Source organism: Tursiops truncatus, chromosome X (assembly GCF_011762595.2).
Source record: "Tursiops truncatus isolate mTurTru1 chromosome X, mTurTru1.mat.Y, whole genome shotgun sequence".
NCBI classification, from domain to species: Eukaryota; Metazoa; Chordata; class Mammalia; order Artiodactyla; family Delphinidae; genus Tursiops; species Tursiops truncatus.
Window position 1 is genome coordinate 1,816,642 of NC_047055.1, and position 27,592 is coordinate 1,844,233.

The window sequence follows — 27,592 nt, forward strand, 5'->3', positions numbered from 1 at the left end:
TACCGCATGGCTTGTGGGACCCTAGTTCCCCGACCAGGGGTCGAACCCGGCCCCCCTGTGGTGGAGCACAGAGTCCCAACAACTGGACCGCCAGGGAATTCCCTAAGTTCCCTTTTTTGTGCTGTTGATGTTTTCTGAGTCTTTCTTGGCCTGTGGCAGGTGGCTTGGAGGCCATTTGGTAAGAGGTGATGAGGATCTGAGCCAAGGCATGGCGGTGGTCGGGGGAACGGAGACGTTAAGGAGTTGGTATGAGTCAGGGTGGGGAGTAGCGAGGGCCTGGGGGTGACAGCAGGCCCAGCCGCAGGGGAGGCAGGGACTGTTGATGGAGGAGCGGATGCAGGGTGGGGGCTGGACACCATGTGAGGGGCCTGCTCAGGAGAGCCAGGCTGCAGGTTTGGGGAGCTGCCAGCACACGGGGTTCTTGGAGTTGTGGGCGTGGCGAGAGCAGAGGTTTGTAGGGTGAAAAGTCTTTTAAGAGAAGGGTCGGACGGGTTGGGTCAGACGAACGGTAGTCAGGTGTTGGGCCTGCAGGGCCCGGGCCACCGTCGCACCGCCGAGGCGCCTCTCCACGCCAGCAAAGGCCCAGGTCGAGTTGGGGTTGGGCCTGCTCGGCCGATGTTCCTTCCCAAGCTCTGCAGTGACCTGTGCTCTCTGGGTTCTTCTTGGTGATCATGAGAGCATGGGCTGATGGCCGTGTCACAGGCGGAGCCCATCTCCGGCTGTACAGTTGAGGGCTAAAGCCCCCTCCTCTCTAAGGGGACTGTGCCTTGCTAAAGAGAGGGACTGGCCTGGGAGGGACTGAAGAGGAGCAAGTTGTCACTTTTCTCTGAAGGGCCACCCCCTCCCTTCTGCCCAGGCTGGCATTCAGAGTGGGCAGCAGGTTCCCAACCTTGACCCCCACCCCAGGCCTGCCTCAGATGATGACCGGGCTGGTCCTGGCCACCCTGTGTCTATGCCTCGTCATGCTCCTCCTCCTATCACTCGGGATGGAGCCAAGGACCTGAATGGGTTCACTTTCTCCAGGTCTTCCCCACCCCTTCCCTTACACTGGGCTAAAGTGTGTGTAATCTCAAACTCTGCTTTAACCATTTTTAGGATTGTCGTTGAGTGACATTGAGTACACTTACACTGTGTGTGGCCTCTCTCGCCATTAAACATTAACTCCCCTTCCCTCTCCCCCCATCTGCTGGCACCCACCGTTCTGCTTTCTGTCTCTGAATTTGATTCCTCTAGGGCCGTCATAGAAGTGGAGTCACACACTATGTCTTTTTGTGATTGGCTTCCCTTCCACTGAGCGTTTTGTCTGAGGTTCATCCGTGTTGTAGCAGGTGTCAGAATTTCCTTCCTTTTTAAGGCTGATTTTCCATCGTGTGGATGGATCACATTGTTTTCATCTGTTCCTCTGTCGGTGGACACTTGGGTTGCTTCCGCTCCTTTTCTAATACCACTCCAATCAGACTTTGGCCCTTCCTCCCACACCAGACCTCTCTCATCCAGGTCTCCGCGATTTTGTCACCTATCTTGTCGCCAAACGCAGCTGGCGATCTCGGGCCTCACTTCCCGTGACCGTGGGCAGCACCCGACAGAGCCCATTGCTCCCTCCTCCCTGACGCCCAGGGCGGGGTTGGGGGGGTCCTCACATGTGTTCCAGGACCCGTCTGGCACTCGAGGGCCCCTCCCGAGCCTCCTCAGACTCTGCAGCCGGTCCCCCCTCTTCTCTGCCACCTTTTTTTTTTTTTTGCGGTACGCGGGCCTCTCACTTTCGCGGCCTCTCTCGTTGCGGAGCACAGGCTCCGGACGCACAGGCTCAGCGGCCATGGCTCACGGGCCCAGCCACTCCGCGGCATGTGGGATCCTCCCGGACCCGGGCACGAACCCGTGTCCCCTGCATCGGCAGGCGGACTCTCAACCACTGCGCCACCAGGGAAGCCCTCTGCCACCTCTTGAGTGTCCCAGGGCCACTCAAGTGCTTGGGCCACGTCTCCCTCTCCAGCTGCCCGCGGCCCCCCCCCGCCCCGGCCTTGGGGAGCTCGTTCCAGGCTCGGGGCCATCTTTATGTAATGAGAATTTCCAAAATTCTGTCTCCAGCCCAGACTCTTTCCAGAACTTCAAACTCCTTGTCCACCTGCCTACTGGACATTTCTACTCAGTTGACACCACCGTCCCCTCCAAACCTCCTCGTCTCCCTGGTGCAGGACCTGGCAACTGCCATCGTCCCTGGCATCCCAGCCATCCAAAAGCCTGTTGGCTCTGCCTCGCAAACAGGTCCCTAACCCAGAGACTTCTCACCTGCACTGCTAGTGCCCTGGTCCCACCCAGTGATCTCCACCTTCCTTCCGGGGGCTCTATCGGAGCCTCCTCCCCAGCCTTCTCCCTCGCCTGCCCTCGGAAGAGCACCTGTTCAGTGCAGCATTTGGGCAGCCTTTGCAAACCTCAGCGCCCGGACTTCACACCCACCTTCCCCGCTCGGCGTGCTCCTCTTTAGCACGCCGATATCCTTGCTCCCCAAGTATGTCAGCTCCGTGGGGAAAAGGCTTCCTGCCGGATTCCTTCCCTGTTCCGTTCCAAGATCCCAGAACAGTGCCGGGTGCAGAGACCCTCAGGGCGAATACTTGCCCAAGGAAGCTGCTCGAGGTGGGGAGGCCTCCACCCGCAGCTCTGGCACCTGACAAACAGAGTGGGGGCAGGAGCCAGCTTTTGGAAAATGACATGTTTTTATTGCTATGTTTGCAGTGGCTTTTGAGCACAGTAAGGGTGTCCCTGCTGGACCGCCGCCCTCACCCGCCCCCCACCCCTCCAGCCCACGTCAGGGTGTGAGGGAAGCCTTTCTAGGGCCCCCTCGGCTGTCTCGGGATTGGACGTGACACAGACGTGGGTTAAGTGAAGCTGCTACGCGGAGGACTTGAGACGTGGAAAGTGCGTCAGCCTTAAGCTCGCAGGTGGGAGCCGCGCGCAGGATCCCTGGGGCGGGGGACGGATGCCCACCTCAGATCCCTGCCCAAGGGGCGCCCGGCCCAGGGCGCAGGGTGTGGGTCAGCCTGAGCATGCTGGGTGAGCAGCCCCAGGTCTGGATCCCCCCGCAGAACCCTGCGTCGGCTCACCCTGCCGACCTGTGGGTAGAGCGGGGAGTGTGCAGACACCCACTGAGGTCCCCACCATGCACTTTTCCCACCCCAGTCTGGGGCCAGGGACTACACGTGCATACCCACACGACAGACTCACACACTCGGCAGCTTGAAGCTTCTGTTTTGCCTATGAAAATGAGATCTATAAATTCACACTCCTTGGCTGGGGCAGAGGTGTAAGAGGGGCTGAAAGGGGTGGGGCGTGGCAAGGAGAGGGACGTTGGGGTGTTTCTTAGAAATATACAAGCAGAAATCTCCTCAAGTTTTTATAAAATGTGCAAAATACAAGCCTCATTTGCCCACAGGCACAATTTACACCTGGTATTCACCTTGGCTGAGAAACAGAGATCTATGTCTATACCCTATGTACTCACGCACACATGCACTCAAGCTCACACAACTGCTACTGGTGGCAACTGGCTCAGGAACCGAAGGTTCCCTTGCTGGCTGGCTCTCTAAGCTTCTAGAGAAGGGACGGGGAGAGGGGTCTAGCCCAGCTGAAATATTCGCCTTGGTTCTGCTGCCCCCCCTCGCCTGCCCCCTCTGCTCTCCAGTCCCCCTGTTCCCCGAGCTGCCACTGCTGCCCCTGGGGTGAGGGGCCACCCAGGGGTGTGCTGGGCAGAGCCTGGAGAGAGGCAGGCAGGGCCTGGTGGGGTCAGGTGAGACGTGACGGTAGCGGGCACTGGAGGGCGGGCGGCAGGGCTTGGGAAGCAGCGTGTGCACCAGCTTGGTTAAGGGGGGTGGGGGAGGCATCTATTTTTGGTGGGTTGTGATATTTTTGGCATTTTATTAAAAATGGAAAAAGTTATTTTAGTTATAAGCACTCTGGTGCTTCCTCCCCTCCCCCCCCCGGCAGACCCCATAGGTGTCAGGGAAAGGCAAGCCCCCTGGGGGGGTGGGGGGCTAGAGCAGGGGCTGCTATGGCTACGAGAGGGTGAGCTGGTGATGTGAGCCGGGGCACCTGTCACATGACGCTCTCCACCACCACCACCTTGCTGCTCTCAGACACTGGGGTCAGGGTGGTCAGGCCCCTGACATCCGAGTCCTGAGCTCTGTACTCCAAGTGGTGGAGGCCCCAGACGGGCTGCGTCAGGTGCTGCCAGCGCTGCGGGAGAGAGGGACACCTTGAGTCCCTGGGGAGGGGCACCTGCTTGTCCCTGGCCTCTCTCCGCTTCCCGCCACCTGCCACCAACCTGGGGCCCGGGGCCGCGCCCCTCCTGACCAGGCCCCGCTCCCTACGCTAGGGAAATAGGGGTTCAGCGGAGGGCCGAGTGGCTGCTAGAACAGAGGCTAGGGACAGGCCTCTCCTCCGCCGCCACCACCTGAGCGAGGCCCTGGAGGGCCAACTCTCCTCCCGTACACCCCCCTCCGAGCTGGCCCAGAGGCTCCGGCACAACGGTCTGTCCCTCCCGGCAGGTGGGAGAAGGGGCAGGGCGCTCTGGAGGTCACGTCTCCACCCAACGGGGGGGAGGGATGGTGTGCGGGAGACGGGGCGCGGGGAACTGACCTCAGCCACGGTCCCCTTGGCCCTGAGGAGGCAGCCCAGGAGGTGGAGGGGCACACACAGCATGGAGGAGAGCGCGAAGCCCCAGCCCATGGCCTCGCCCCACCACGGGTACACGTAGGTGTTGTTGTAGACCAGCGGCTTGTAGTACACCGTGTTGAAGATGAAGATGCCCTGCGGGCGAGAAGCCTCGCGCTCAGCCGGCAGCCACCACTGCGGGCCCTCGGTGTCCCTCGCCCTGCCCAGCCTCTCCCGGCCCTTACCATGCACACCAGCGGGGTGAAGAAAGACCAGCACCATTTCATCCAGGGGCAAGGTCGGTACCCGATCATGCAGGCCACGTCGTCCATGAAGCGGTCGGCTCCTGGGGTAACGTGAGGCCGGAGGGCCAGGGCTAGAGATGTACCACCCCTGACCGTGCCGCACCCCCGGCTTGCCTGTCGGCCCAGACCTACCGTACACCCAGGCGATCACCACGCACTCCCAGAAGGCCTGCCAGAGCAGGGTGGTGCCGCTGGCTGAGTAGTAGTCAAACAGCTGGAAGACATACATCCCGCCCTGGGGATGGAGCCAGGTCAGGGAAGGTGGCAGCCGGCAGCCTGAGGCCAGGGGCATCCCTCACCCTGCCCCCACTCACATCGGTCACCATGGAGAGATCAATGACAAAGCAGAGGGCGCAGCAGAGGGCCACGGAGATCTCTCTTTGGAAACGGAAGTAGTAGGAGGCCGGGAGGAGGTCCAGCAGGCCGGTGATGAAGCCTTCCACACCTACAAACTGTGGCCGGGCAACTCAGGCCGTGCCCCTCCCCACCCACCTGCCATCTCCCGTCGCCCAGTGTGCCCTCTGCTCGCCAGTCCCCCTCCCCCCCACCTCCCAGCCCCCTCTCTTGCATCCCCCCTCTCAAACCTGGCTGTCAAGGCCAAGCAGCAGCAGCATGAAGAAGAACAGAGCAGCCCAGAGCGGGGCCACAGGCATCAGCGTGACGGCCCGGGGATAGGCGATGAAAGCCAGGCCAGGCCCTGAGGGGGAAGGGGCAGGGTGTGGACACCTGGAGCCCCCCACCCACGACCTGTCCCCCTCCACCCTGCACCACGGTACCAGAGGAGTGGACGATGCCAGGGCACCCTGTGGCCAAGGGCCTTTCCACTTCTGTCAAGACACTGCCGGGCCACTCGAGCCCTCGTGTGTGCGTGTGTGTGTGTGCGCGCGCGCGTGTGTGTGTGTGTGTGTGTGTGTGTGTGTCTGCACGCGCGCGCGCCATACCAGGGGCTGGAAGGTCCCCGCAAGCCCTTGGTAGACCTGTACTCATGAGTGGCGTGTCTGGCTCAGCCTTCTGTACCTGGGTTCCGGCAGCTACTGTGGTCGCAGATCACCACTGACCCAGAGAAGGCCGACCTTTCCCTCTACAACACTCAGGCAAGTGTGAGGACATACCCCGAGGCCCCTGGATACAGATGGATGGGGGCTCGGGGCTCCACGTGGCCTGGCCTGAGGTGGCTGCACAGCTGTGCCTCGCAGCTGCTCAGCCAGGCCTCCTGGCCCAGAGTGATGTGACAAATTGAGTTTGAATTGTTCTCATTTCTCAGAACGTCATTCTGTGTGCGTTCGCGTACACGGTCCGTTACGACAGCAGCTGCCGCTGCTCCGGAGCCCGGGCTGGGGCTTGGGGCGTCTTTACCTGATTCCGCCACCTTGGAGATGTGCACGCCCTGCTCTGTGGCCATGAAGCCCAGGATGGAGAAGACCACGAAGCCAGCAAAGAAGCTGGTCCCGCTGTTGATGAGTGCGAGGATGATGGCATCCCTGGGGGCAGAGGGGACCGTGTGGGCTGGTGAGACTGCCTGCTGCCCACGGGCAGGCAGGGCAGGGGTGGCAGGGCTGTAGTGCCTACTTGTAGCAGTTGTTGTTGAAGCGATTGTAGCTGCCCAGGGCCGTGAGGGCCCCCAGGCCAATGGCGTAAGAAAAGAAAATCTGGGTCCCGGCATCTATCCATACCTGGAGATGAGCGAGGGGAGAGCAGGTGTGAGGAGCGCTGCTAGGCCGGCCTGCTCCCGCACAGTGTCCCCCCCACCCGACCTCCGCCTCACCTGAGGGGACGCCAGCTTCGACCAGTCAGGCTTGAGATAGTAGATGATGCCGTCCACGGCTCCAGGCAGCAGCACTCCACGCACGAGCAGCACAACGAGGACCACGTAGGGGAATGTAGCGGTGAAATACACGACCTGGGGGGCGGGGGTGCTCAGAGGGGTCCTGTGGCACCCACCTCCCCCGCCTGCGCAGGGCTGCCAGGAAGGCCACCGTCCCTGCTGGCCGGTGTGCTCAGTGGTGAGGAGGGAGGCCACCCAGTGGCACCCCCTTCTACTCATCAGAGCCACGACTCCTCCCAAAGGAAGCTGGGTGCTTGGCTGGGGCACCAGCAGCCCCACGGCGAGCACAGGTCAGCTGCAGAGGGAGGGAGAGGCAGGGCCCTCCCCTGGCAGGGAGCGAGGCCGCAGCCCGCACGCAGGTCCCACGCCTCCCGTGCCGACTCCAGGGCCTGGTCTGCAGAGAGGCGGGGGTCCTTGGTGCCGGGGATTAGAACTCAGCTAGCCAGAGACAGAGGCAAGATCAAGACGGCAGCAAAGGCCTCTGCCTCCCATGCAAGCAGCGCCAAGCGGCTGCTCTGCGGACCCTGCTGGAACGCTCCCGCCCTCCAGAGACCTGGCCGTGTCCTGCGTGTCCCGCAACCACCGGCAGGCTGTCTTATTGTGTGTCTGTTCACACAGTTGTGCCCACAACCTGACAGGGAGCCCCTGAGGGAGGGATGGGTCCACGCTCCCCGCTGGGTCCCCGAGGGCAGACAGGCAGGTGAGAGAGACAGACCGAGAAGGTCAAAAGCTGACGCAGAGCCAGAACCGAGAGGAACTGGAAGGGAGGGAAGGCGAGACAGGAAAGGCGAGCCAGGGATGCCCCCCACCCCAGGGAAGGGGCAGCCGCTGCCCGGGCCACTCCACCTCCACTCGGGAGGGAAGGCTGCCGGGCCTGGAGGCGCAGGGTGGGGAGGACTCTCCCGCCAGGGGGTGGGGATCAAGTGGCCCGGACTGAAGTCCCTGCCCCTCCTCAGGCTCTGGCCCTCGTGCCGTCTCCTCCCGTGGCAGCAGTGGTCGCTGGCAGACACCCACACCCCCCCAGGCAGTGCTGCCCCCAGCCCTGGCGTCACCCTGGCTGTACCTTTCCTGTTGACTTGACCCCCTTCCAGACACAGAAGTAGACCAGCACCCAGCAGGCCAGCAGACACAGGGTCACCTCCCAGTTGAGGGCCCCCGGAACCTCCAGGCCCCCGGAGAGCCGCAAGACTTTGTTCCTGGGGGAGGGAAAGCCCATGAGGTCTGTGCCAGCAAACGGCCAGGAGACTGGGGGTGGTCCTGGGGTGGCGCCTCCCGCCCTCCCCCCACCCCCGCTGCCTCAGCCCTTGCGTCCAGCCGGTCTCCCCCATGCAGCTGGCCAGCCCGGGCCAAGCCTGCAGCCTGAAGTCGCTGCAGTCTGTGCCCCCGGAGCCTTGGAGCCCCTGGCGGTCCGGCCCCACGCCGTCCCCAGCAGGCCCAGCAGCAGCCCCCCGCTTCCCTCCCTAGGTGGGCAGGCACCGCCCGCTCCGCATCCCTGGCCTCATCCCCCCAGGGCCGGGCCCCGACACACGCGCGCGTGCACACGAACACACATGCAGACTCGAGCTACGTGTGGGAGACCAGAGAGACAGGCGGGGCCTGGCCCAGAGGTGCCTGACTCACTCCCAGAACTCGATGACAGGGGACCGGCGGTCAGCAAGCTGGTCACAAGTGAGGTTGGCCAGGGTGGCATTGGCACAGTCTTCGTGGCGGAAGATCTCCACACAGTCGGGAGTGTTCCAGGTATGGCCACACGTGGCCCAGGGCAGCGTGGTGGTGAAGGACTTCACCAAATAATAGAAGCCCCAGGCCAGCACCATGATGTAGTAGGTGTTGCAATAGAAGACGATCACCATGGAGGCGTAGCCCAGGCCTGGAGAGGAGCAGAGTTTCCATGCAGGCTCTTTTCTGGCCAGTTCCCCACCGTCCCCACTATCTACATGGCCAGGCACTGCCAGCGGTCCCTGCTGGACCCCAACATCCTGCTCCCTGCATCTGCCATCCTCCCCCTCCCCCGCCATCCGTGCAACTAAATCCTTCTCTGTTGCTGTCCAACCAGACCTCTCCAAGTCCCCTTGGGGTCTCCCTTGCACTGTGTCCCCAGCGCTAGGCTAACTCCTCAATCTGTCCCCCCAAATCAGCCCCTGCTCCCTGCCCCCGCCCTGCTTCACCTCCTGCATCCTCCCCAGCCCCAAAGCAGAGCACACATCCTGCCCCCGTCTGAGAGTCAAGTCCTCTTGTTTCCCTAGTCTCACATACCTGTCCCCTTCTGGGTCCCACTGCCACCATGACGGTTGAAGGAAGGCCATGCCTCCACCTGCCCCCCACCCAATGGCCTTCCGTACCAGCAGCTGGGGGTTTTCTGGGGACCTGGGGCAGCGTGGGAGACAGTCACCCTCTCAGGAGGCAACCTTGGCCAGTCACTTACTTCACCTCTCTGTGCCCCAGCCAACGAGGACGGTAACAGTAGGCCCTACCTCCTAGGGCCTTGAGCTGATGGGGGAGCACTGCTCACACGCAGAAGGGGCCACTGGTCCTTCCCTTCAGACCCTGAACTTTCAATGGCTCCCGCCCCAGCTCCTTAGGCTGGCCCTCTGGCTTCTCCTGCCATCGCGTCTCATGCCCAGCCACCCTCTTTTCAGCCCCAGCGAGCCAAAGTATACTCGGCAGGGCCTGTCCCGGGTGCTGCTGGGACTGGGCTTTCTCGCCCTGGTGGAGAGGTCCATCCCCCACTCTAGTCTCCACCTCCCCAAGGTCAGCCAGGTGGTCTGCATGTCCTCCAGGTTCTCCCTCACAGCTTGGGGGGCATCCCAGGCCTGGTGCTCAGACAGGAGATGCTCAGACTTGAGGTTTCTCAAGTGGGTACCAGTTTTGCCCCAGTGGCGGGAAAGGGGAGAGGTCCCGGAGGGAGAGGGTGAGAGGGGCTGCCTGGGGCTGCTCACCTTTGAACAGGGGGCAGATGTTCCACACGTTGATGCTGCCGGCCTTCATGAACTGGCCCAGCGAGATCTCCAAGAAGAAAATGGGGATTCCTCCGACCAGGGCGATCAGGATGTAGGGAATGAGGAACACACCTGGGGGATGAAGCTCAAGGTGGCCACTTGCACAGGGTGGCCCCTTAGCCAGGTGGGGACTTGACCCAAACTCCTCAGCCAGGCCAGGCCAGCCAGCCTGGCTTTCAGAAGCCCTGGGAGGCGGGTGGAGCCCCAGATTCAGGCTCCGCCCAGAGCCCATCATAACTTCCCACTGAGTGAATCAGTGCAAGGGGTGGCTGCTGACTCAGGGGCCCAAGGTGAACAGTCTTGGGGAGGTGGAGTGTCGAGGGGCCTACGGCAGCCCCTGGGCCTTAGAGCCCTGTTTCCTGGGCTGGGGGTCCCCTACAAGGCTTCTGCCCCTACTCACCTACGGTGACCTAACTAACGGGCACGGAGGACACATGCACTTGTGGACACAAGCCACTCCGTGGCCGGCGCTCAGGCCCGGGGACGTGCTGAGCTTGGGCGAGGGGAAGGGAGCCCTGGACTGTGCCGGCACCCAGACTCTTTCCTGCAAGTGTGAAGGTGCAGGGGAGCGGGTGGGTGGGTAGGTGGGTAGCAGTCGTCTGCCAGTGGGCAGAGTGGAGGGTGTCTGAAAGGGCATATGAGCAAGGACAGGAGACAAGGTTGGGGGAGGCTGGCAGGGACTTCAGGCTGGGGGTGGGGGAGCCCTTCTCCTCTCCAGGCCCCCTACCCTTGCCCCCGCTCGGCACTCTCCACTACTCAAAAGCTGAGCTTGGCTTCAGGTCTCAGCATCCTTCTTGCTTGTGACCTTGGGCAAAGGCCTTCTCTCTGGGCCTCAGTTTCCCACCCGTCCGTCATCTAGTCCCTGCGGCTTCCCACCAACCCTGGTGCTGCTTTGCAGTCACAGGACACACGCGTGCCCATCGCTGTTGCTAAGCTGGGCTGGGGCGGGCATGGGGTGTGCATGCAGTGTGTCCAGCGGCGGCGCCAGGCGGCCCAGGCTGCAGGCTTCCCAAGCCTGGCTCAGGCACCCAGTGTTCCAGGCCCAGGCTAGAGGGGAGGGAGGGGAGGGGAGGGAAGGGGAGAGAGGGGAAGAGAAGAGAGGAGGGAAGGGAGGGGAAAGCAGAGGGAGGGACAGAGTGGCCCATTGTGTGTGTGTTCGTGTGTGCACACGTGGGGGGCCCACACAATGTGCCACTTGTGTGCCTGACCTGTGGGGGCAGCCAGGGCTCCTCACCTCTGGAAGCCCCCCCAAGGGGGAGGCCTCGTCTTGCCACCTCGGTGGCCAATCACTTCGGGCCCAGAGTCTGTGGGGGCAGCTCGGCGTTTTCGGCAGGAGGCTCGCCGGCCCCCTCCCCCCACACGCTGCCAGGCACATGACCGGCCGGGGGGGGGGGGGGGGGGCGGAGACCGCCCGGCTGGGCCACCGCGCGGCGACGGCGGGCGAGGGGCCGCCCCCGGCCGTCCCGGGGGGGCCTCCCCACCCCCTGGACTTCGCACGGGCGCCCCGGCGGGGCCGGCGGCAGGCGGGGGAGGGGCCCGCGCTCACCTCCGCCGTTCTTGTAGCACAGGTAGGGGAAGCGCCACACGTTGCCCAGGCCCACGGCGAAGCCCACGCAGGACATGATGAAGTCCATCTGGCGCGTCCAGGTCTCGCGCGGCGGCACGGCCAGGTGGCCGCCAGGCGCCCCCAGGCCCGCGGGGCCGTCGGCCTTGGCCGGGGCCCCGTCGGGCCCGGGCGCGATCAGGGGGCCCTTCTTCTCGTCGCCGGACACGCTGTAGATGCCGTTCTTGGCGCTCTTCTTCGCCATGGCCGGGGGCGCGGCGCCCCGCGGGAGCGGGCGGGCGGCGGGGGCGCTGGCGGCACTGGGGGGGGCCCGAAGGCGCGGGCCCGCCGGGGGCCGGGGGCGGCCGGACCGGGGGTCGGGGCGGCGGGCGGGCGGCGGGCGGGGTGCGGGACGGCGGGGGCGGCGCGGTCAGAAGCAGTCCACGAAGCACTTGAAAGTGAGCCTGAAGAATCTCATGTGTGTCGGGGGCCCGGGGGCGCGCGGGCGGCGGCGGGGCCCGGCCGGGCGGCGGCGGCGGCTCCCGAGGCTCCTGCCCGCAGCTCCCGCGGCGGCGGCGGCGGCGGCGGCGGCGGCGGCGGTTGTTCGGCCGGCCCGAGGCTCAGCCTAACGGGGCGCGGGTGGCAGCCGGAGCCCACCGGAGCCCACTGTCTGCAAGCTGCGGCCGGAGCAGGGGCCTACGGCCCGCGCCCCCCGCCCCGGCCCGGACCCGCGCGGCTGCTCGGCTCGCCCGCGGCTCTCCCGGCGGCGGCCTAGGCGCGCTCGCCCCTCCTTCCTGGCGGCCGCGGCGGCGGCGGCGGCTCCAGCCGCTCTCGGGGCCGCGGCGGGCTCAGCGACTCGCCACTGCGCTGCGATCCTGCCTCTCCTCCCCGGTCCGACCGGCTGCCGTTTAAGAACCGACTTCGGGATGATGTCACTGTCGCCCCACCCCCACGACTGGACTGCTCCCCCTCCCCCTCCTCCGTCCCTCCCTCCCGCCTGCCCTCCCCGTCACTCCGCCCACCTCCTCCCGCCCTCCTCCCGAGGAGGCGACGCCGCTCCAGCGGGAAGCTGGATGGCTGCTACCTGGGGCGCCGGCCAGCACCTCCTTCCCAGGAGCCGAACCGCCCCTGACCCCAGGTTCACCCGGACCTGGTTCACGTCGACCCTCCTAACCTGCCCTTCCCGGTTCTAGGCCAGCCACTACCCTGGCTGCCTTCTCGACATCCTTGCCCCACCTCTTCCCTCCTCCTCCTTCCAGCCTGTCCCATCTCGGTCCCTTCTCTGACTCCCAGCTGCAGCTTGGGCCACTGTTGGGTACCAAGGCCTACAGCTTTCCGGCTCCCCTGCACCAGAGGGGGTGCAGGGTGCTTCCGCCTCCTGCAGGGCTGGGCCCAGCTGGCCAAATCGGGGAACGGCTGGGGCGGGGGTGTGGGTATGCCTCCAGGTGTGTGCTGTGGGGCTTTGCCAAGACCCTGTCTCCTGCCATTCGGCCCTCCCTGAGGGACACAGCACTGGTGGCTGGGGGTCAGGGCCCCAGCTCTTGGAGTCTCCTAAGCAGGCAGAGGGGAGCCTGCCCAAGCGAGGGACGATGCCACACCTTTTCACCAAAGTGGAGGGTGGTAGGGATTCCTGCCCCCCCTACCCCTGCCTGACTTATGTGAGACTCTGGCAGGAGTAGGGTAAGGCTGCCCCCTGGTGCTTGGTAGGTGCACAGACCCTCCCCCAGAGGCCTCAGCTAAGAGGGCCCAGCTCCGCACCCTCTGTGCTTCTCTCCCCAGGGACCTGCAGGCCTCCCCGGCAAGGGCAAGGTTGTTCAGCTGCTTCCCCATCAGCAGCTGAGCAGCCTGTTCGGAATTTCCCAGGGCCAAGAGTAGCCATAGGATGGGGAAGGAAGGGGTCATCATCCCGGCTGGAGATGTGAAGTGTGCCCGCCCCCACCCCTGACCCCAGTCCCAGGCTCCCCAGTCGCCACGCTGCAGTCCCCAGATGGCTCATCCCGTTAAGCTAAACCCTCAGCCATCCGGGCGGCTTTAGGAAGAAAAGCAGTTCCGGCCTGAGCCAGCTTGAACCTGTTAGGTGAGGGAGGGGCAAGCCTTAACGGGCCTGTGTGGGAGACAGGCGGGGTCTCCAGTGTTTAGGTGGAGCGGGGGCACTGGGGGCTCGGGGACCCTCGAGGGGGCGGGGTCCCGGTGCTCCTCGGGAGACCCAATCTCGAGTCTTCCCTGGCCCAGCCTACGAGTGACCCGTAGATGGCCTGGGGAAGCAGGGGCCACCCTCAGGGCGAGGACTGAGGGGGAAGGGGCCTGGCCCAGTGAACCGCAGGCACCCCTATGCAGTCTGAGAGGGGAAAGAGGATCCGGTGGAGTAAGTGGAGGGGAAGGGGCAGGGCGTGCTTGCGGCCGAGGGTGTGACGCCTGCAAGGGGAGGGCGTTCATTAGCTGGCGGTGACCTGGGTGAGGGCTGGCTTCGATGGAGAGGCCGGATGGCGCCAGGGGAAGCTCAGGGAAGTGAGGCCGTGGCCGGGGGCAGGAGACTCAAGAATTTAAGAACTTGCCTGTCCGAGGAGCTCGGTGGGGAGAGAAGGCAGGGGCTGGGGAAGGACGTGGTGAGCTGATTGCACTTTGGGAATGGCACTTTTGAAGACGGCAGAGGGTGAACCGAGCAAGGCCGAGGGAGCTTGAGAAGCAAGGGTGGGGACCTCGGCTGCCGTGCCCAGGACGGGAGGGGACATGTTCCAAGGCCAGTGGCAGGACCGGGGGGGGGGGAACTGCCACCTGTGGCTGCCATTGTCTCTGTGGGCTCAGAGGCTGCTAAGAGCGAGGTGGCTTCGCTGGAGGTGGCTGAAGAGAGCTGCGAAGGGCGAGCCGGCTGCAGAGAGCGGCTACCGCCGCTCCAGGGACCACCAGCCGCTCGGAGCACGGGCCTCCGCATCTGGGGGTGCGACAGGGCCACACCCTCGCTCCCTCCCCCTCGCCAGTCTGCCCCAGTGGGCGATGAGACCACCCCCTGCCTCCCCAGCCCCCGTGTGGTCTCCTCCTGTGGCCTGGGCACCACGTGCTTCTCTCAGCAGCAGAGATCTGACCGGTTCCTCCCCTATACGCTCTTCCCTGTGCTTTCCTCTCTGCTGAAGATCAGCCTACAATCTCCTCCAAGGCGTTTGCGATCAGGCACGAGCTGGCCCACGGGCTCTCCAGAGCTGGAGGGCGCTGCGCCTCCCCGCGCCTCCTTCCGATCCTGTGGGATTCAGCTCACCCGCCACCTGGCCCAGGAGGCTAAAGAGGGAGACTCGGGAGCCCTCGACCCCTGCACACAAGCTGCACCGCCTCCCGTGTCCAGACGGGGTGAGCTGGGCTTTGGAGATGCGTGAGGTTCACGAACACATCCTCGCCTCTGGCGGGATGATCAGGCAGGAGTTTCTCAAAGTGGGAGCTGGGGTCGGAACTCTGGCCTCTGATGTGTTGACCCGAGCAGTCCTTAGGAGTGTCTCAACTGATAGGGACGTCTACAGTGTTCCAACAGAGGCAGAGGGGTTTCCAGCCCTCGGTGGGTTCTCAGGGCTTCGCAAAGGTGTATTTGCCAACACCCCCTACCCCTGCGGCAGACCCTCAGCTGAGGGCAGGAGGCTGCCCCGCGCCGGGCCCCGGTATTGATGGCCCTTCGAGGCTGGTTCCCAAGCACGTGCACGAGGGGGTGGGTGTGCCCTACCGCCGCTCCCGGGTGAGAAGCAAAGCGTTGCCCAGGCAGAAGCCACAGTTAGGCTGGGGGTGAGAGTAGGAGCTGAGGAGGAAGGGGAGGGGAGAGCTGGAAGGGGGGCGGGGAGGGAGGGCTCCCATTGTCCAGGGAGGCCTGGGGATTTGGGCTGGGGATTGGACCCAGTGCCTGCAGCGACCGTGGACCTCGGAGTGGGCGGGGTGGGAGGGCGTCCGGCCCCGGGTCGACTGGTTATGCCTAGAGGACCTCGCAGCTGGAGATGGGTGCGGGGGTGGGGGGGCCTCTTTGGAGGCTGCCAGGCTTGGGGAGCTTTGCAATTAGAATTAGCTGGGAACAAAGGGACGGCTGGAGTCTACCTTGAAGGGCTTTGTGCTTCCAACCGCTGGGAAGGGGAGAAAGGCGCAGGCTGCCCGGGAGGCTGGGGGGCGGGCAACCTGAGAGGCCCGGGGCCTGCTCACCGCGGCCCCTGCACAGCACCCCTGGTCCGCCAGCTGTGTTCATCCACGCAGAACCCCCAACAGGGTTCTGAAATTCGTTTTCTATGTTTTTCTTTTTTAAGATTTTTTTGGATGCGGACCATTTTAAAGTTTTATTGAATTTATTACAATATTGCTTCTGGTTTTTTTTTTTTTTTTTATGTTTTGGATTTTTAGCCGCGAGGCATGTGGGATCTTAGCTCCCCGACCAGGGATCGAAGCCGCACCCCCTGCATTGGAAGCGCGGAGTCTTAACCACTGGACCGCCAGGGAGGTCCCCGTTTTTATGTTTTAAATAAACTTTTTCTAACAGAATAGCTTTAGATGCACAAACTGCAGAGATAGGAGTGAGAGTTCCCACACACCTACACACAGCTTCCCCTGTTACTAACACTCTCCATCGTGTGGTCCCTTTGTTAAAATAATCAACCAATATTATACATGATCAGCAGCTAAAATCCAGAGTCTTTTTTTTTTTTTTTTGCCCTGTGTCCTGGAGCTTGGAAACTGCCAGTACTGAAGACATGACACCGAGGGGGCCAGAGTCCTTACATTACGTGGCCCAAGACCACACGCCTGATCCCTGCCAACAAAAGGAGGGTTAAAGTCCAGAGTCTTATTCATATGTCCTTGACTTTCCCCTCACCTCTTTTTTCTGCCCCATGATCCCACACTGCATCGGCGTTGTGTCTTCTTAGGCTCCTCTGGGCCGTGACTGTCCTCGTTTTTGGTGTTGTGGCGAAGGTCCTGCAGGACCCCTCAGGGTTTTTCTGGTGTTTTCTGTCATGAGTAGACAGGGTGATGCTTACTGAGAGGAGGACCACGGAGGCGAAGTGCCCTTCTCATCACATCCCAGCAAGACTCCGTGCTTTGAACACGACTCCCACTGTCCGTGTCGACCTGGGTCACCTGGCTGAGGTCCTGTTTGTTCACCAGGTGTCTCCACTTTGAATTTAATCTTCCCCCTTCCCATCCTGTCCTCTTGGGAACAAAGTCACTAGCCATGGCCCACGCCTGAGGAGCCATTGAGAAAAACAGGATCCGACAAAAACTGGTTAGAGCCAGTTAGGCCCAAGATGGTGGAAGACTCACTTCCAGTAGACCTCGAGCCTCATTGTAATGCATTAACATGCTAAATGACACCCCACAGGTGCCACGACAGTTCCCAGGCTGACCATAAAAGGCCAAAAAGAGGGCGATGGCCCAGTTCCTGTTGCTCTCCACCCCTTCTCCAGAATAGTTGGGACAACCCTCCCACTCCCAAAGAGCTCCCCACTAAGATGCATATTAGATAGCTGGGGAAAATGTAGACAGGATGGTTTAAGAAAAATAATTAATTTTCTTTTGCAATATTGCATGGCCCCGTACAAACTAGGGGACCAAGAGATCTGGCCAGAAAATGGGTCATTAAATGACAATACCGTCTTGCAGCTGGACCTGTTCTGTAAAGGAAAGGTAGATGGGGTGGGAGTCCCATATGTTCAAATGTTCATGACCCTATTCTAAGATCCAGGTCTAAAGAGCTCCCGCCGGGTGTGCTTGGCTCACATCCCTTCAAAGTGCCTTCTTCCCCCACGGGAGCCTGATGTTTTAGGTGATCCCCTTATGAGACCACCTCCCCGAATCCACAACCAGGAACTCCTACCCGGCCCCCCACCCCAATTCTGAGGAGGGACAGTCTTCCGGCCTGTTTACCCCTAACGCCACATCTGGACAGCTATGGGACCCCAAACACCCCTGAATCAGCCCACGGATTTGGCCTTTGGAGTATTCAACAATAGAGATAAGGTTGAAGAGGTAAAAAGGATTCAGCGAAAAGCACAGTTATTGGCGGCAGCCCTAACCCCTGCACCACCTCAGGGTTACCCTCCCTTACAGAAGCCCATGACGGGGACAGGATCCAGGAAGCCTGGATCAGGGCCACCGTCTCGCCAGGAAAGGATCTGTTTTAAGTGTGGCCAAGATGGCCACTGGAAGGACAAATGCTCCCTGTATGGGAAAAGTCCACTGGGATCCTGCCTGACATGCAAACGAGAGGGCCACCGGAAGTGGGACCACCCCCAGTCCCGATGGGGACTCTGAGCCCCCAAACCAATGATGGCCGAGAGGACCTAAGACTGTTGGGGCCCGGGACCCTCCCTGGCTCCCCAAGGACACCTGGTCCTTTCTCTGGAGGAGCTGAAAGTGAGCGGGCCCTGTGGGGCTCCCGGGCACGGAGGCACTTTTGTCCCCCGTTTCTTGTAGGCAAGAGTCCAGCCTCCGTGACCTTCCCTGGGTTCCAAAGGGCAGAGCTGAACAGTTGCTGATCAAGGGAGAAGCGGCCAAGAAACCACCTGAGACGAGATTAAAGGGACCCGAGAAGCTCCTCCAGATCAGGACACACCACCTGAGGCGAGATTAAGGGAGTGAAAGCCCTACGCACACCCCGATCTTGTCAGGAACCCTGACTTTGAACCGTTGTTATAAAACCCCTCCTCAAATCCTCGTGGGCGGGGGACACATAGCTTTTCGAGGCAGGAGCCCGCTGTGCCCCCCTTTGTCTGGCAGAGCAGTAAAGCTCTCCTTTTCTACTTCCCCCAAAACTCTGTCTCCAAGATTTGATTGGGCACCGGTGCACAGAGACCGAGCTTTCGGTAAAGAGCCTCTGGTAACCTTGACGCGGACGGTAGGAAGGTTATTTTCTTACCAGCTATGGGGGCCGCCTAGTCTGTGCTGACTGATGGCTCAGGCCCCGCGTCCTCCCAATCGTGTATGATAAGACCAAGCAATTCAGCGTGCCCCCCCGCAGCTGCTTGCTAGGAAGTGGGACCTTCACACATCAGCTCTGCTCATGCCTGAGTGCCCCGTCCCTGAGTGCCCCGTCTCTCAGTGCCCCGTCCCTGAGTGCCCCGTCCCTCAGTGCCCCGTCCCTCAGTGCCCCGTCCCCCTGCTGGGAAGGAACTTGCTCACTGAATTCCAGACAATAGTCCAAGCTGGAGACCCTCACGGAGAAGGCACCCGCCAAGAAAAATGATTGCTCTTGCCCGTGGGAGCCTGCCTCAATCCCAAGCCAGAGGGGGTCTCCCCTCCACCCCAGGTTGTTTCTCAAGTGAACCCCGCTGCCTGGGACGCAGAGGTCCCTGGCGGAGCTGCTCTCGTCAGGCTACCTTTAGAAATGGGACCATGTGAAGCTGTAGGCCAGCCTCGAGGGCCACGATCAGAGAGCTTCTTAAACCCAGGGAGGATCCTCAAAAGTGTTTATAAATAAATTACCAAAATGGGAGGCCACTGGTCTGACTAAACTAACCATCGCTGATAGGAATTTGGGGTGAAGGAGGCCTTCTCCCCTAAGCTAGATGAGGGCAAGTAAAACATTCCAACATAGGTGAATGAGGTGAATGAGTGTGTCAGTCTTTTGATATCACTGAGGTGGCCACTCAATTCTTTGAGGAAAAAAAACCCTCCTTGTTTTATAACTCTAGTCTGTACAGGATCAGAGGTGGAGCTCCAGAAAGAATCCACATCCCACCAGCCTTTACCACTCCTCAAACCTCCCCTCCTTATCTTAAGAGGCTTGTAAGTACGGAGGGAAAACAATTTTTTTTTCTGGCCTTAAGGGAACAAAGTCATCCTAGAAGGAACTTGCCTTTTGCTCCTCAGGCCTTTGAGATACAAATGCTCTACCTGTTCTTCTCCAGGAGCCCATAGCTCTGCCACCTCTTTAAAATGCACATTTTGAGCAGCAGAAACGAACACATTCACCTAATGAAGGACATCTTGGTTGCTCCAGTTTTTGCCCATTCTGAAAAAGCTGCTATGAACATTTTGTGCTCGTTTTTCTGTGGACATAAAATTTCAAATCCTTTGAGTAAAATACCAAGGAGCGCGGTTGCTGTATGGTAAGAGTATGTTTAGTTTTGTAAGAAACAGCCAAACTGGCCGCACCATTTTGCATTCCCTCCAGCAATGAATGAGAGTTCCCGTAGCTCCACATCCTCGCCAGCATTTGGTGTTGTCAGTGGTCCAGATTTTGGCCATTCTCAGAGGTGTGTAGTGGTGTCTCATCGTTGTTTTAATGTGCAATTCCCTAATGACATATGATGTTAAACCTCTCTTCATATGCTTACTTGCTCTCTGTATTTCTTCTTTGGTCAGGTATCTGTTCAGATCTTTGGCCCCCTTTTTAAAAAAATTTTTTTTTTTTTTTTTTTTTTTTTTTTTTTTTTTTTTTTTTTTTTTTTATTTTTTCTGTGGTACGCGGGCCTCTCACTGTCGTGGCCCCTCCCGTTGCGGAGCACAGGCTCCGGACGCGCAGGCTCAGCGGCCATGCCTCACGGGCCCAGCCGCTCCGCGGCATGTGGGATCTTCCCGGACCGGGGCACGAACTCTTGTCCCCTGCATCGGCAGACGGACTCCCAACCACTGCGCCACCAGGGAAGCCCAAAAAAAAATTTTTTTTTTGAATTTTATTTTATTTATTTTTTTTTATACAACAGGTTCTTATTAGTTATCCATTTTATACATATTAGTGCATATATGTCAATCCCAATCTCCCAATTCATCCGACCACCAGCCCCCCTCCGCCACTTTCATGCCTTGGTGCCCATATGTTTGTGCTCTACGTCTGTGTCTCTATTTCTGCCCTGCAAACCAGTTCATCTGTACCATTTTTCTAGGTTCCACATATATGCATTAATACACGATATTTGTTTTTCTCTTTCTGACTGTAGATTGCTTTGGGTAGTAGAGTCATTTTCACAGTATTGATTCTTCCAATCCAAGAACATGGTATATCTCTCCATCTGTTTGTGTCATCTTTGATTTCTTTCATCAGTGTCTTATAGTTTTCTGCATACAGGTCTTTTACCTCCTTAGGTAGGTTTATTCCTAGGTATTTTATTCTTTTTGTTGCAATGGTGAATGGGATTGTTTCCTTAATTTCTCTTTCTGATCTTTTGTTGTTAGTGTATAGGAATGCAAGTGATTTCTCTGCATTAATTTTGTATCCTGCAACTTTACCAAATTCATTGATTAGCTCTAGTAGTTTTCTGGTGGCATCTTTAGGATTTTCTATGTATAGTATCATGTCATCTGCAAACCGTGACAGTTTTACTTCTTCTTTTCCAATTTGTATTCCTTTTAGTTCTTTTTCTTCTCTGATTGCTTTGGCCCATTTTTAAATTGGGTTGTTTGTGTTGTTATTGAGTTTTAGGAATTCCTTATATAGTTTAGGTGCCAGTCCTATATCAGATATGTGTTTTGCAAAGATTTCTCCCCAAGCTGTGGCTTGTCTTCTCATTCTCTCTCGTTTTCTCTCATTCTCTTAACAGTGTTGTTTACAGAGCTAACATGTCACATTGTGATACAGTCCAATTTATCATTTCTTCTTTAATGGACCATGCTTTTCATATTGCATCCCCAAACTCATCACCAAGCCCAAGGTAAGACAGATTTTCTCCTATGTTTTCTTCTAGAAGTTTGGCATTTTACATTTAGGTCTGTGATCCACTTTGCGTTCATTTTTCTGTAAGGCATCCCCTGAAAGGATTTTGAAAAGCTCTGCATCCACCACCCTCTAACACACACACATGTGTTTTTTGAAGTTGACATCTACAGTATTTCAACGGATGTTTCAACAGTCGTGAAGGGTGTCATTTCCAGTGTATTGTAAATACTGATTTAAAACAAAAACTGTGAGATCACTTTTGACACTTCCACTTCCTGATTTTGATGCCACAGGCTCACTTTGGAAGTGGGTCCTTTTCCTCCTGCCTCCACTTTCCATCTGCTGCCCCCCAGAGCAGCCTCCTTTGCTGTCCTTCTCCACGTGGGAAGCCTTTTATTACTCATGCATCATCGTACTTCTCCAAAACACCAATTACATTTCTTGTTAGGACCTGTGACCACAGGGCAGTGGATTCGACATGTGGATGCATAATTATGAAACAAGCAAATAAGATGGGGCTTTGGTTTGTGTCAATTTGTCCAAGTGTCCATAAACAAATAGGACTTACTGCCAGCATGAGATGGGGTTCACTGTCGGTTCCATTCCTATCTTTTTTTCTCTTTTAGATGTAAGATCTAGGAAACCCTGTTCACAGATTTGAGCAGTTGGGAGTGGGGCCCATGCTTCCGAGTGCTGAGGCCCCTGGAGCCTTCTCGAAGGAACTGGGAGGGGTGGTTGGGAAAGGGAACCTGAGGGGGCCTTCTCAGACCCGCCATTTTGAACAGAGGACATGTAGGAGCTGAGGTCTGGAGAGATGATTTTTAAAAACCTTTGCCTGCCCCGTAGACCCTCTTGAAGACTTTGTGTCAGGCCGGGGGCCTATAGACCCCTGCAAAGATAGAGCCAGCAGGTTACTCCCGGGCCCTGAGATTCCATGGAGCCCCTCCAACAATGGCCTGTGTGGATGTACTCTTGGTAACAGCCAGGACACCTGTTGCCCCCATCCTTGGTGGGACCTGGACTCCCTGGGAGGGGCGCCAGAACCGAGATGAGACTGCATGGGACAAATCCACTAATTGTTGGATGAAGGATTGGATTCATTCACCAAGCACTTATTTCCTGAGTGATTCTCCTGGGCCAAGTTGACAGAGACACTCTCTGGGAGTGGATGCTTTGCTGAGGAAGACAAGCCAAAGAAGGTGATTTTGCAGAGGTGCAGGCTCTTCAGACAGGGCAGGCGGGGTGATTACTATATAGAATGTGTTGGAGGGGGACAGCTGAGGCCTCTTTGAAGAGGTGACATTTGAGTTGAGACCTGATGGAGTGAGGGAGCAAGCCAAACAGATACCTGAGTGAAGAGTGTTCCAGGCAGAGAGGCAGTGAGTGCAAAGGCCCTGGGGCGGGTGCATGTGTGGTGTGCTTGAGGACCAGTTAAGAAGCCAGTGTGGCTGGAGCTGCTTGAGCAAGGGGGGGAGGAGTGGGTGGAGAGGGGCCAAAGCAATGATGGGGAAGAGGGACCAATCACGCAGAACTCTTAAGCCCCTGTAAGGACTCATGCTTTGGTTTGGAGTGACACGAAGAGCCGTGGGAGGGTTTGGAGCTCAGGGGTGACATGATCTCAATAAAAGGAAGCTCTGGCTGCTCGGTGGGGAAGAAACTGCCGGTTGGAGAGGTTAAGGGTGCAGGCAGAGGGCAGGGGGAGCCCAGCGAGGAGGCTTTTGCTGTCCTCCAACTGAGTGCTGATGGGGGTTCAGGCCAAGGTGGCAGAAGTGGCAGTGGTAGGGCTGGGGCTAGGGAAGGAGGCTGTTTTAGGTCAAGTGGCCTGGATGCCCTGTCTGCGGAGAGGACATTAGAGCAGAGACCCGAAGGCACCCAGAGAGCCAGGTCAACATGTGGGTGAAGAGACTTCTGTGTGGAGGACACCGGTGGTGCAAAGGCCCTGGGGCCGGCCCAGTCAGGCCGCCGGGAGGAGCTGGAGCCGGCGGGAACCCGCACGAATGACAAAGGAGAGAGGCGGGGGCGGCCGGCGCCGGCCGATTGCCTTACAAGGCGCCCTGCAGTGCCGCGGCCGCGCTCGGCCACCGCGTGCTCGGCCGCCAGCGGGCGGCGGGGGCGCGCGCGGAGGGGGGCGGGGCCGCCGGGGCGCGGGCGGGGGGCTCGGCGCGGTGGCTACTGCGCTAGGCGACGCTGCGGCTTCGCCTCGGCTCCAGGTCCGCACCCGGCGCTCCGGGGCGCGGGCGCGCGCTGGCGGGGGCGTGCAGTGTCCCGGGCCACGGCAGGCCCGGCGCACACCTGTCACGCCCGGCGCGCCCCCGGCCGGCACGCGCGCGGCTCACGCAGCTCGGGACGCGGGAGGCCCGGGCTGCCGAGTCCCTCCCGCCGCGAGGCGCCGAGGGCTGGGCTGAGCCGGGCGGCCGCGTGGGTGGCCGTGGCGGGCGGCTGTGCGCGGGGGTCGCAGGTGCATCTAGGGCGGGTCGGTGGCCTGGGGGGCGCGTGCCTGTGGGCGCTGGGCCGTGGGTGGCAGGTCTAGGCTTGGGGGCGACCGGGGGCGCCTCTGGGCGCTGCGGATGGGAGTGAGCCTGGAGGGGCCGGGGGGGGGGGGGCACGGAGCCTTCTGGAAGGCGGCCAAGCGCGGCTGACTAGGTTGTGTGGGGGCGGAGAGGGGGTCTCTGGGCGCTGATCGTCGTCGGGGTGCCAGGTCGCGGGGCGTCGGATCGTGGCCGTATCTGGGAGGGGGAGGAGTTTATGCGGCGGCCTCGCTGGAGGCGTCCACCTGGGAGTGCGGACCTGGACAGTGGGGGAGGGGCGAGATGTAACGGGCTGGGGGAGGGTGTGTGGGACCTGTGTTCCTGAGTGGGGCTGTGGCTGAGGGTGGCTGAGGCACTGCCGGATCTGGGTTTTGGGGGACGGGGCTGCCCCTCGCTCAGGGAGCTTCCCTCCACCTCTCCCTGCACCCCCAGACATGCTGCTGCTCAAGAAACAGACGGAGGACATCAGCAGCGTCTATGAGATCCGGGAGAAGCTCGGCTCGTGAGTGTGTGTGTGTGTGTGTGTGCGCGCGCGCGTGTGAGAGTGAATGTGTGTATCTGTGTGGGGGGATGGGTGGCATGGGACGGGGAGGGCTTCCCCATCTCCTTCGGCTAAGGGGGCCCTTCTCCCTCCCCGCCTCTGCTCTCGCGCCCCGCCCTCCTCCTCGCCTTTCCCCTCCCTTCCTGCCTCCCCCTCTGCCGCAGGGGCGCTTTCTCCGAGGTGGTGCTGGCCCAGGAGCGGGGCTCCTCACACCTTGTCGCCCTCAAGTGCATCCCCAAGAAGGCCCTTCGAGGCAAGGAGGCCCTGGTGGAGAACGAGATCGCGGTGCTCCGCAGGTGTGCGCCTCGCAGTGGCTGGGAGCCTCCTGGGGTGGAGCGCCCTGCCTCCTCCGTGTCCCCAGAAAGGCCTGGCCGGGGGCTCTGCCTTGCTGGACCGGCAGGGGCGGCCCATGGTAGGGTAGGGGGCAGGGGCGGGAGGAAGAGAAGAGGGTGAAGGGCTTCCCTGGGGGTCCAGAGGGGGCCGTGGCGGCCCGTAAGGGGCTTTTTCTTGCCGTTGCAGGGTCAGCCACCCCAACATCGTGGCTCTGGAGGACGTCCACGAGAGCCCTTCCCACCTCTATCTGGCCATGGAGCTGTGAGGAGGGCGGGGTCAGGCGGGGGTGGGCGGGGCCGGGGGGCCGGGTCAGCTGAGCCCCTGCCCCCCCAGGGTGACGGGGGGCGAGCTGTTCGATCGCATCATGGAGCGCGGCTCGTACACGGAGAAGGACGCCAGCCACCTGGTGGGGCAGGTCCTTGGTGCCGTCTCCTACCTGCACAGCCTGGGCATCGTGCACCGAGACCTCAAGGTGCCTCTGCCCTCCTGCCCGCCCACCCAGGCCTTGCCCCGCGTCCCTGTGCACCACGGGTCTGGGGGACTTGCGGGCGCCCAGCCCCGGGGACCGCGCCACGGCTGAGCCGGTGTTCTCTCTGACATCGGTGTGTCACAGCCTGAAAACCTCCTCTATGCCACGCCCTTCGAGGACTCCAAGATCATGGTCTCTGACTTTGGCCTCTCCAAAATCCAGGCTGGCAACATGCTAGGCACCGCCTGTGGGACTCCGGGCTATGTGGGTAAGTGAGGGGGGCGCCCCGAGGCTCGCCGGGGGCCGGGGTACCCTGTGGGAGCCGAGGTGCCAGGGGCAGGGCAGGCGGCGGGCCACTCCTGGGGTGCACTCGGCTGAGCCCGGCAGCACTGGAGGCGTGCTGTGCGTGTGCGCGGGCGTGCGTCTGTCTGTCTGTCTGTCTCTGGCCCCCAGCCCCGGAGCTCTTGGAGCAGAAGCCCTACGGGAAGGCCGTAGATGTGTGGGCCCTGGGTGTCATCTCCTACATCCTGTGAGTGACCACTGGGAAGGCTCTTCTTCTGCCTGCCTGCCCCCTGCTGGGTCGGGGAGGTTTGGACAGCTGGGTGATTCATCTGTGGGTGCCAGGCTGTGTGGGTACCCCCCCTTCTATGATGAGAGCGACCCCGAACTCTTCAGCCAGATCCTGAGGGCCAGCTACGAGTTTGACTCTCCCTTTTGGGATGACATCTCAGAATCAGGTGAACTTGAGGCTGACCCCAAGCTCAGGGAGCGGGGAGGGCCGTGGGGCCGTGGGGATGGGGCGGGCTGACCTGGTTTCCCTGTCCCAGCCAAAGACTTCATCCGGCACCTTCTGGAGCGAGATCCCCAGAAAAGGTTCACCTGCCAGCAGGCCTTACAGCATCTTTGGTGAGCGGGACCCCTGCTGAGCTGTCCTGGGACCAGAGGGTCCACACCCTCAGAGACCCCCACCCCTCACTGACCTTTGGCCTTGCCCTAGGATCTCCGGGGATACAGCCTTTGACAGGGACATCCTGGGCTCAGTTAGTGAGCAGATCCAGAAGAATTTTGCCCGGACCCACTGGAAGGTCAGTGTGGGGAGGGGCCTGGGGACCCGGCTCGAGGCTGCCCGCCCCGTCCGTCAGCCTCACAAGGATGGTCTGGGCCGCCAGTGGTCTTTACGGTCCTCGAAGTCTTGGGACCAGGGCCGGGACACGGCCTGACACCCCTCTCCCTGCAGCGAGCGTTCAATGCTACCTCCTTCCTGCGCCACATCCGCAAGCTGGGGCAGACCCCGGAGGGGGAGGACACCTCGGGACGGAGGATGATGAGCCACGGCCACCCGGGCCTCCGCACTGGCCAGCCCCCCAAGTGGTGACACCCAGGTGCGTGGGGGTGAGCCCTGCGCCCGCGGGGACCTGGCTCCTCGCTGAGCTCAGGGGGTGGCAGGCCCCGTGTGGCCAAGAGCTCAGCAGGGTGGGCCCCACAGAGTAGCGGGCTGAGGGCGGAGAGCACCGAAAGAGGGGAGGAGCCGGGGTCCCCAAGAAGTGGATGAGACAGAGAGGTGGGGGGCAGGCCGTGCCGCTGGCGTGAGGGTCCTCGAGGGGCCCAGTGAGCACCTCTGCTGAGAGCCTGGGCCGGGAGCAGGGGGTGCAGGGCAGGCCAGGGGCGCCTCCTGACTGCCCCCTTCCCTGTGCTTCTCTCTTCTTCTCCACCCCAGGCTGAGCGCACGGACCCCCAGACTCCCTTCCAATGGACCCTTTCAGTCCCCCCCACCTCCCCCTCCCGCCCCAGGGCACCTCTGCGGTAGAGCTTGAGCCCTGTGGGTGTGGTGCAGGGCACTGGGGTGGGCGCTGTTGGGGCACGTCCACAGATTTCCCTCCCCTGTCGCTGCCACACCCCGTCTAGAGACCAAGAGGCCCAGGGGCTGTCCTTCCCGTGCTGTTCTGTGCTTTGCTGACTGTGGGTGGTCCTGCTTGTGTCGTGGCCCTCCAGCCTCCCTCCAGTCTTCCCCAAATCAATAAAGACAGACAGAGCAATGGGCAGTGGTGAGCTGGGGGGAGGGATGAGGGCTGGGAAGGAAACCAAGGAGGCAGGCCACCTTGCCCGCCACCACCCGAACTTCTGCTCCCCCCATCACAGCAGACAAGCTCCGGGTTGTCCAAGAACTTCCTGTCCCCACTCCCCGACGTGCCGGCAAGAGGCAGCCGAGCTGGCCAGCTCTGCCACCCTCGAGGTTGGCCTGCGTGTGGCTCTGGGGCCCTGGGCCGGGCTCAGGGGCGAGTGGAGCCCCGGGTGCTGTAGCCAGGAGGGCAACCAGAGTTCCGGGCTGTCTTCACCCCCCTCCCCGCCCCCCCTCCGTCTCCCTTCCTTCCCCTGCTTCCCGTGGCCGTGGCCGGACAGAGCATTCCCAGAGCACGCCTTGCTCCGAAAGGCTCTGCAGCCCGTCTCTGAGGCTGGAGGAGGGGCCCCTCGTCCAGGAGGGGGCGCTGCTGGGGCCTCAACCTCTGTGCTGGGTCGTGGCTTTGGCACCGCTGGGCTCCAGGCCCTGGGGACCCCGGGCTGGGTGGGTGGGTCGTGGCTTCCGGTGTGAAGAACGGTGGCTGGTGTTCTGGTCTGTGCAGCCCCTGCCCCTCACACCCCCATTCTGGATCGGGTAGGGCTCCAGAGCCCGGCCTTGCTGGGCACCAGGCCTTTACTGGCTCCGCTTGGCCTTTGTCCTGCGCCCATGAGGGGAAGGCTCCTAGGGCCTCTCCTCGGCCCCGGTCAGGGCAGAAGCAACACCCTCACGG

The 27,592-nt window shown here is 61.2% G+C and overlaps 2 protein-coding genes and 1 non-coding gene across 10 annotated transcripts; 1 reads left to right on the top strand and 2 right to left on the bottom strand.

Annotated features, from left to right (window-relative positions):
• Positions 1–2,695: 2,695 nt before the first annotated feature.
• On the bottom strand, positions 2,696–12,214 carry SLC6A8 (solute carrier family 6 member 8). 2 transcript variants are annotated; one of them, XM_033849161.2, is made up of 13 exons: positions 11,323–12,214; positions 9,717–9,848; positions 8,398–8,647; positions 7,841–7,973; positions 6,718–6,852; positions 6,522–6,625; positions 6,309–6,433; positions 5,537–5,649; positions 5,267–5,404; positions 5,085–5,187; positions 4,893–4,993; positions 4,633–4,803; positions 2,696–4,230 (listed from the first exon to the last, which is right to left on the bottom strand). In XM_033849161.2, exons 1-13 carry the CDS (start codon positions 11,582–11,584, stop codon positions 4,090–4,092), a joined length of 1,908 nt encoding a protein of 635 aa, XP_033705052.1. In that variant the 5' UTR covers positions 11,585–12,214; the 3' UTR covers positions 2,696–4,089. The 2 variants fall into 2 exon arrangements, with proteins under 2 accessions (XP_033705052.1, XP_073654925.1); XM_073798824.1 differs by lacking the exon at positions 11,323–12,214 and adding an exon at positions 11,011–11,031.
• Positions 12,215–12,358: 144 nt separating this feature from the next.
• On the top strand, positions 12,359–27,165 carry PNCK (pregnancy up-regulated nonubiquitous CaM kinase). 7 transcript variants are annotated; one of them, XM_073798828.1, is made up of 12 exons: positions 12,359–13,396; positions 23,893–23,962; positions 24,166–24,297; positions 24,521–24,595; positions 24,668–24,806; positions 24,948–25,071; positions 25,257–25,332; positions 25,428–25,540; positions 25,631–25,709; positions 25,801–25,888; positions 26,041–26,185; positions 26,521–26,970. In XM_073798828.1, the coding sequence occupies exons 2-11, from the start codon at positions 23,895–23,897 to the stop codon at positions 26,176–26,178; spliced, it is 1,032 nt and encodes a 343-aa protein (XP_073654929.1). In that variant the 5' UTR covers positions 12,359–13,396; positions 23,893–23,894; the 3' UTR covers positions 26,179–26,185; positions 26,521–26,970. The 7 variants fall into 7 exon arrangements, with proteins under 7 accessions (XP_073654929.1, XP_073654926.1, XP_033705118.1 ...); XM_073798825.1 differs by lacking the exon at positions 12,359–13,396 and adding an exon at positions 14,055–14,661 and having other exon boundaries at positions 24,981–25,071; positions 26,521–27,165; XM_033849227.2 differs by lacking the exon at positions 12,359–13,396 and adding an exon at positions 14,057–14,661 and having other exon boundaries at positions 25,026–25,071; positions 26,521–27,163.
• LOC117310468 (small nucleolar RNA SNORA57) lies at positions 15,994–16,107 on the bottom strand. Its single transcript, XR_004524614.1, has one exon. It is a non-coding gene; the product is annotated as a small nucleolar RNA SNORA57 (small nucleolar RNA).
• Positions 27,166–27,592: the final 427 nt, after the last annotated feature.

What these genes read in the sequence shown, in the direction of transcription:
- SLC6A8 (XM_033849161.2), bottom strand. Translation starts at nt 11,584, where the DNA reads ATGGCGAAGAAGAGCGCCAAGAACGGCATCTACAGCGTGTCCGGCGAC. An exon ending in ATCTCTCCATGGTGACCGAT is followed by an intron (nt 5,188 to 5,266) that starts GTGAGTGGGGGC and finishes CTCCATCCCCAG; the next exon opens with GGCGGGATGTATGTCTTCCA. An exon ending in GGTGATCGCCTGGGTGTACG is followed by an intron (nt 4,994 to 5,084) that starts GTAGGTCTGGGC and finishes ACGTTACCCCAG; the next exon opens with GAGCCGACCGCTTCATGGAC.
- PNCK (XM_073798828.1), top strand. Translation starts at nt 23,895, where the DNA reads ATGCTGCTGCTCAAGAAACAGACGGAGGACATCAGCAGCGTCTATGAG. An exon ending in ATCCGGGAGAAGCTCGGCTC is followed by an intron (nt 23,963 to 24,165) that starts GTGAGTGTGTGT and finishes CCTCTGCCGCAG; the next exon opens with GGGCGCTTTCTCCGAGGTGG. An exon ending in CAGGCCTTACAGCATCTTTG is followed by an intron (nt 25,710 to 25,800) that starts GTGAGCGGGACC and finishes GCCTTGCCCTAG; the next exon opens with GATCTCCGGGGATACAGCCT.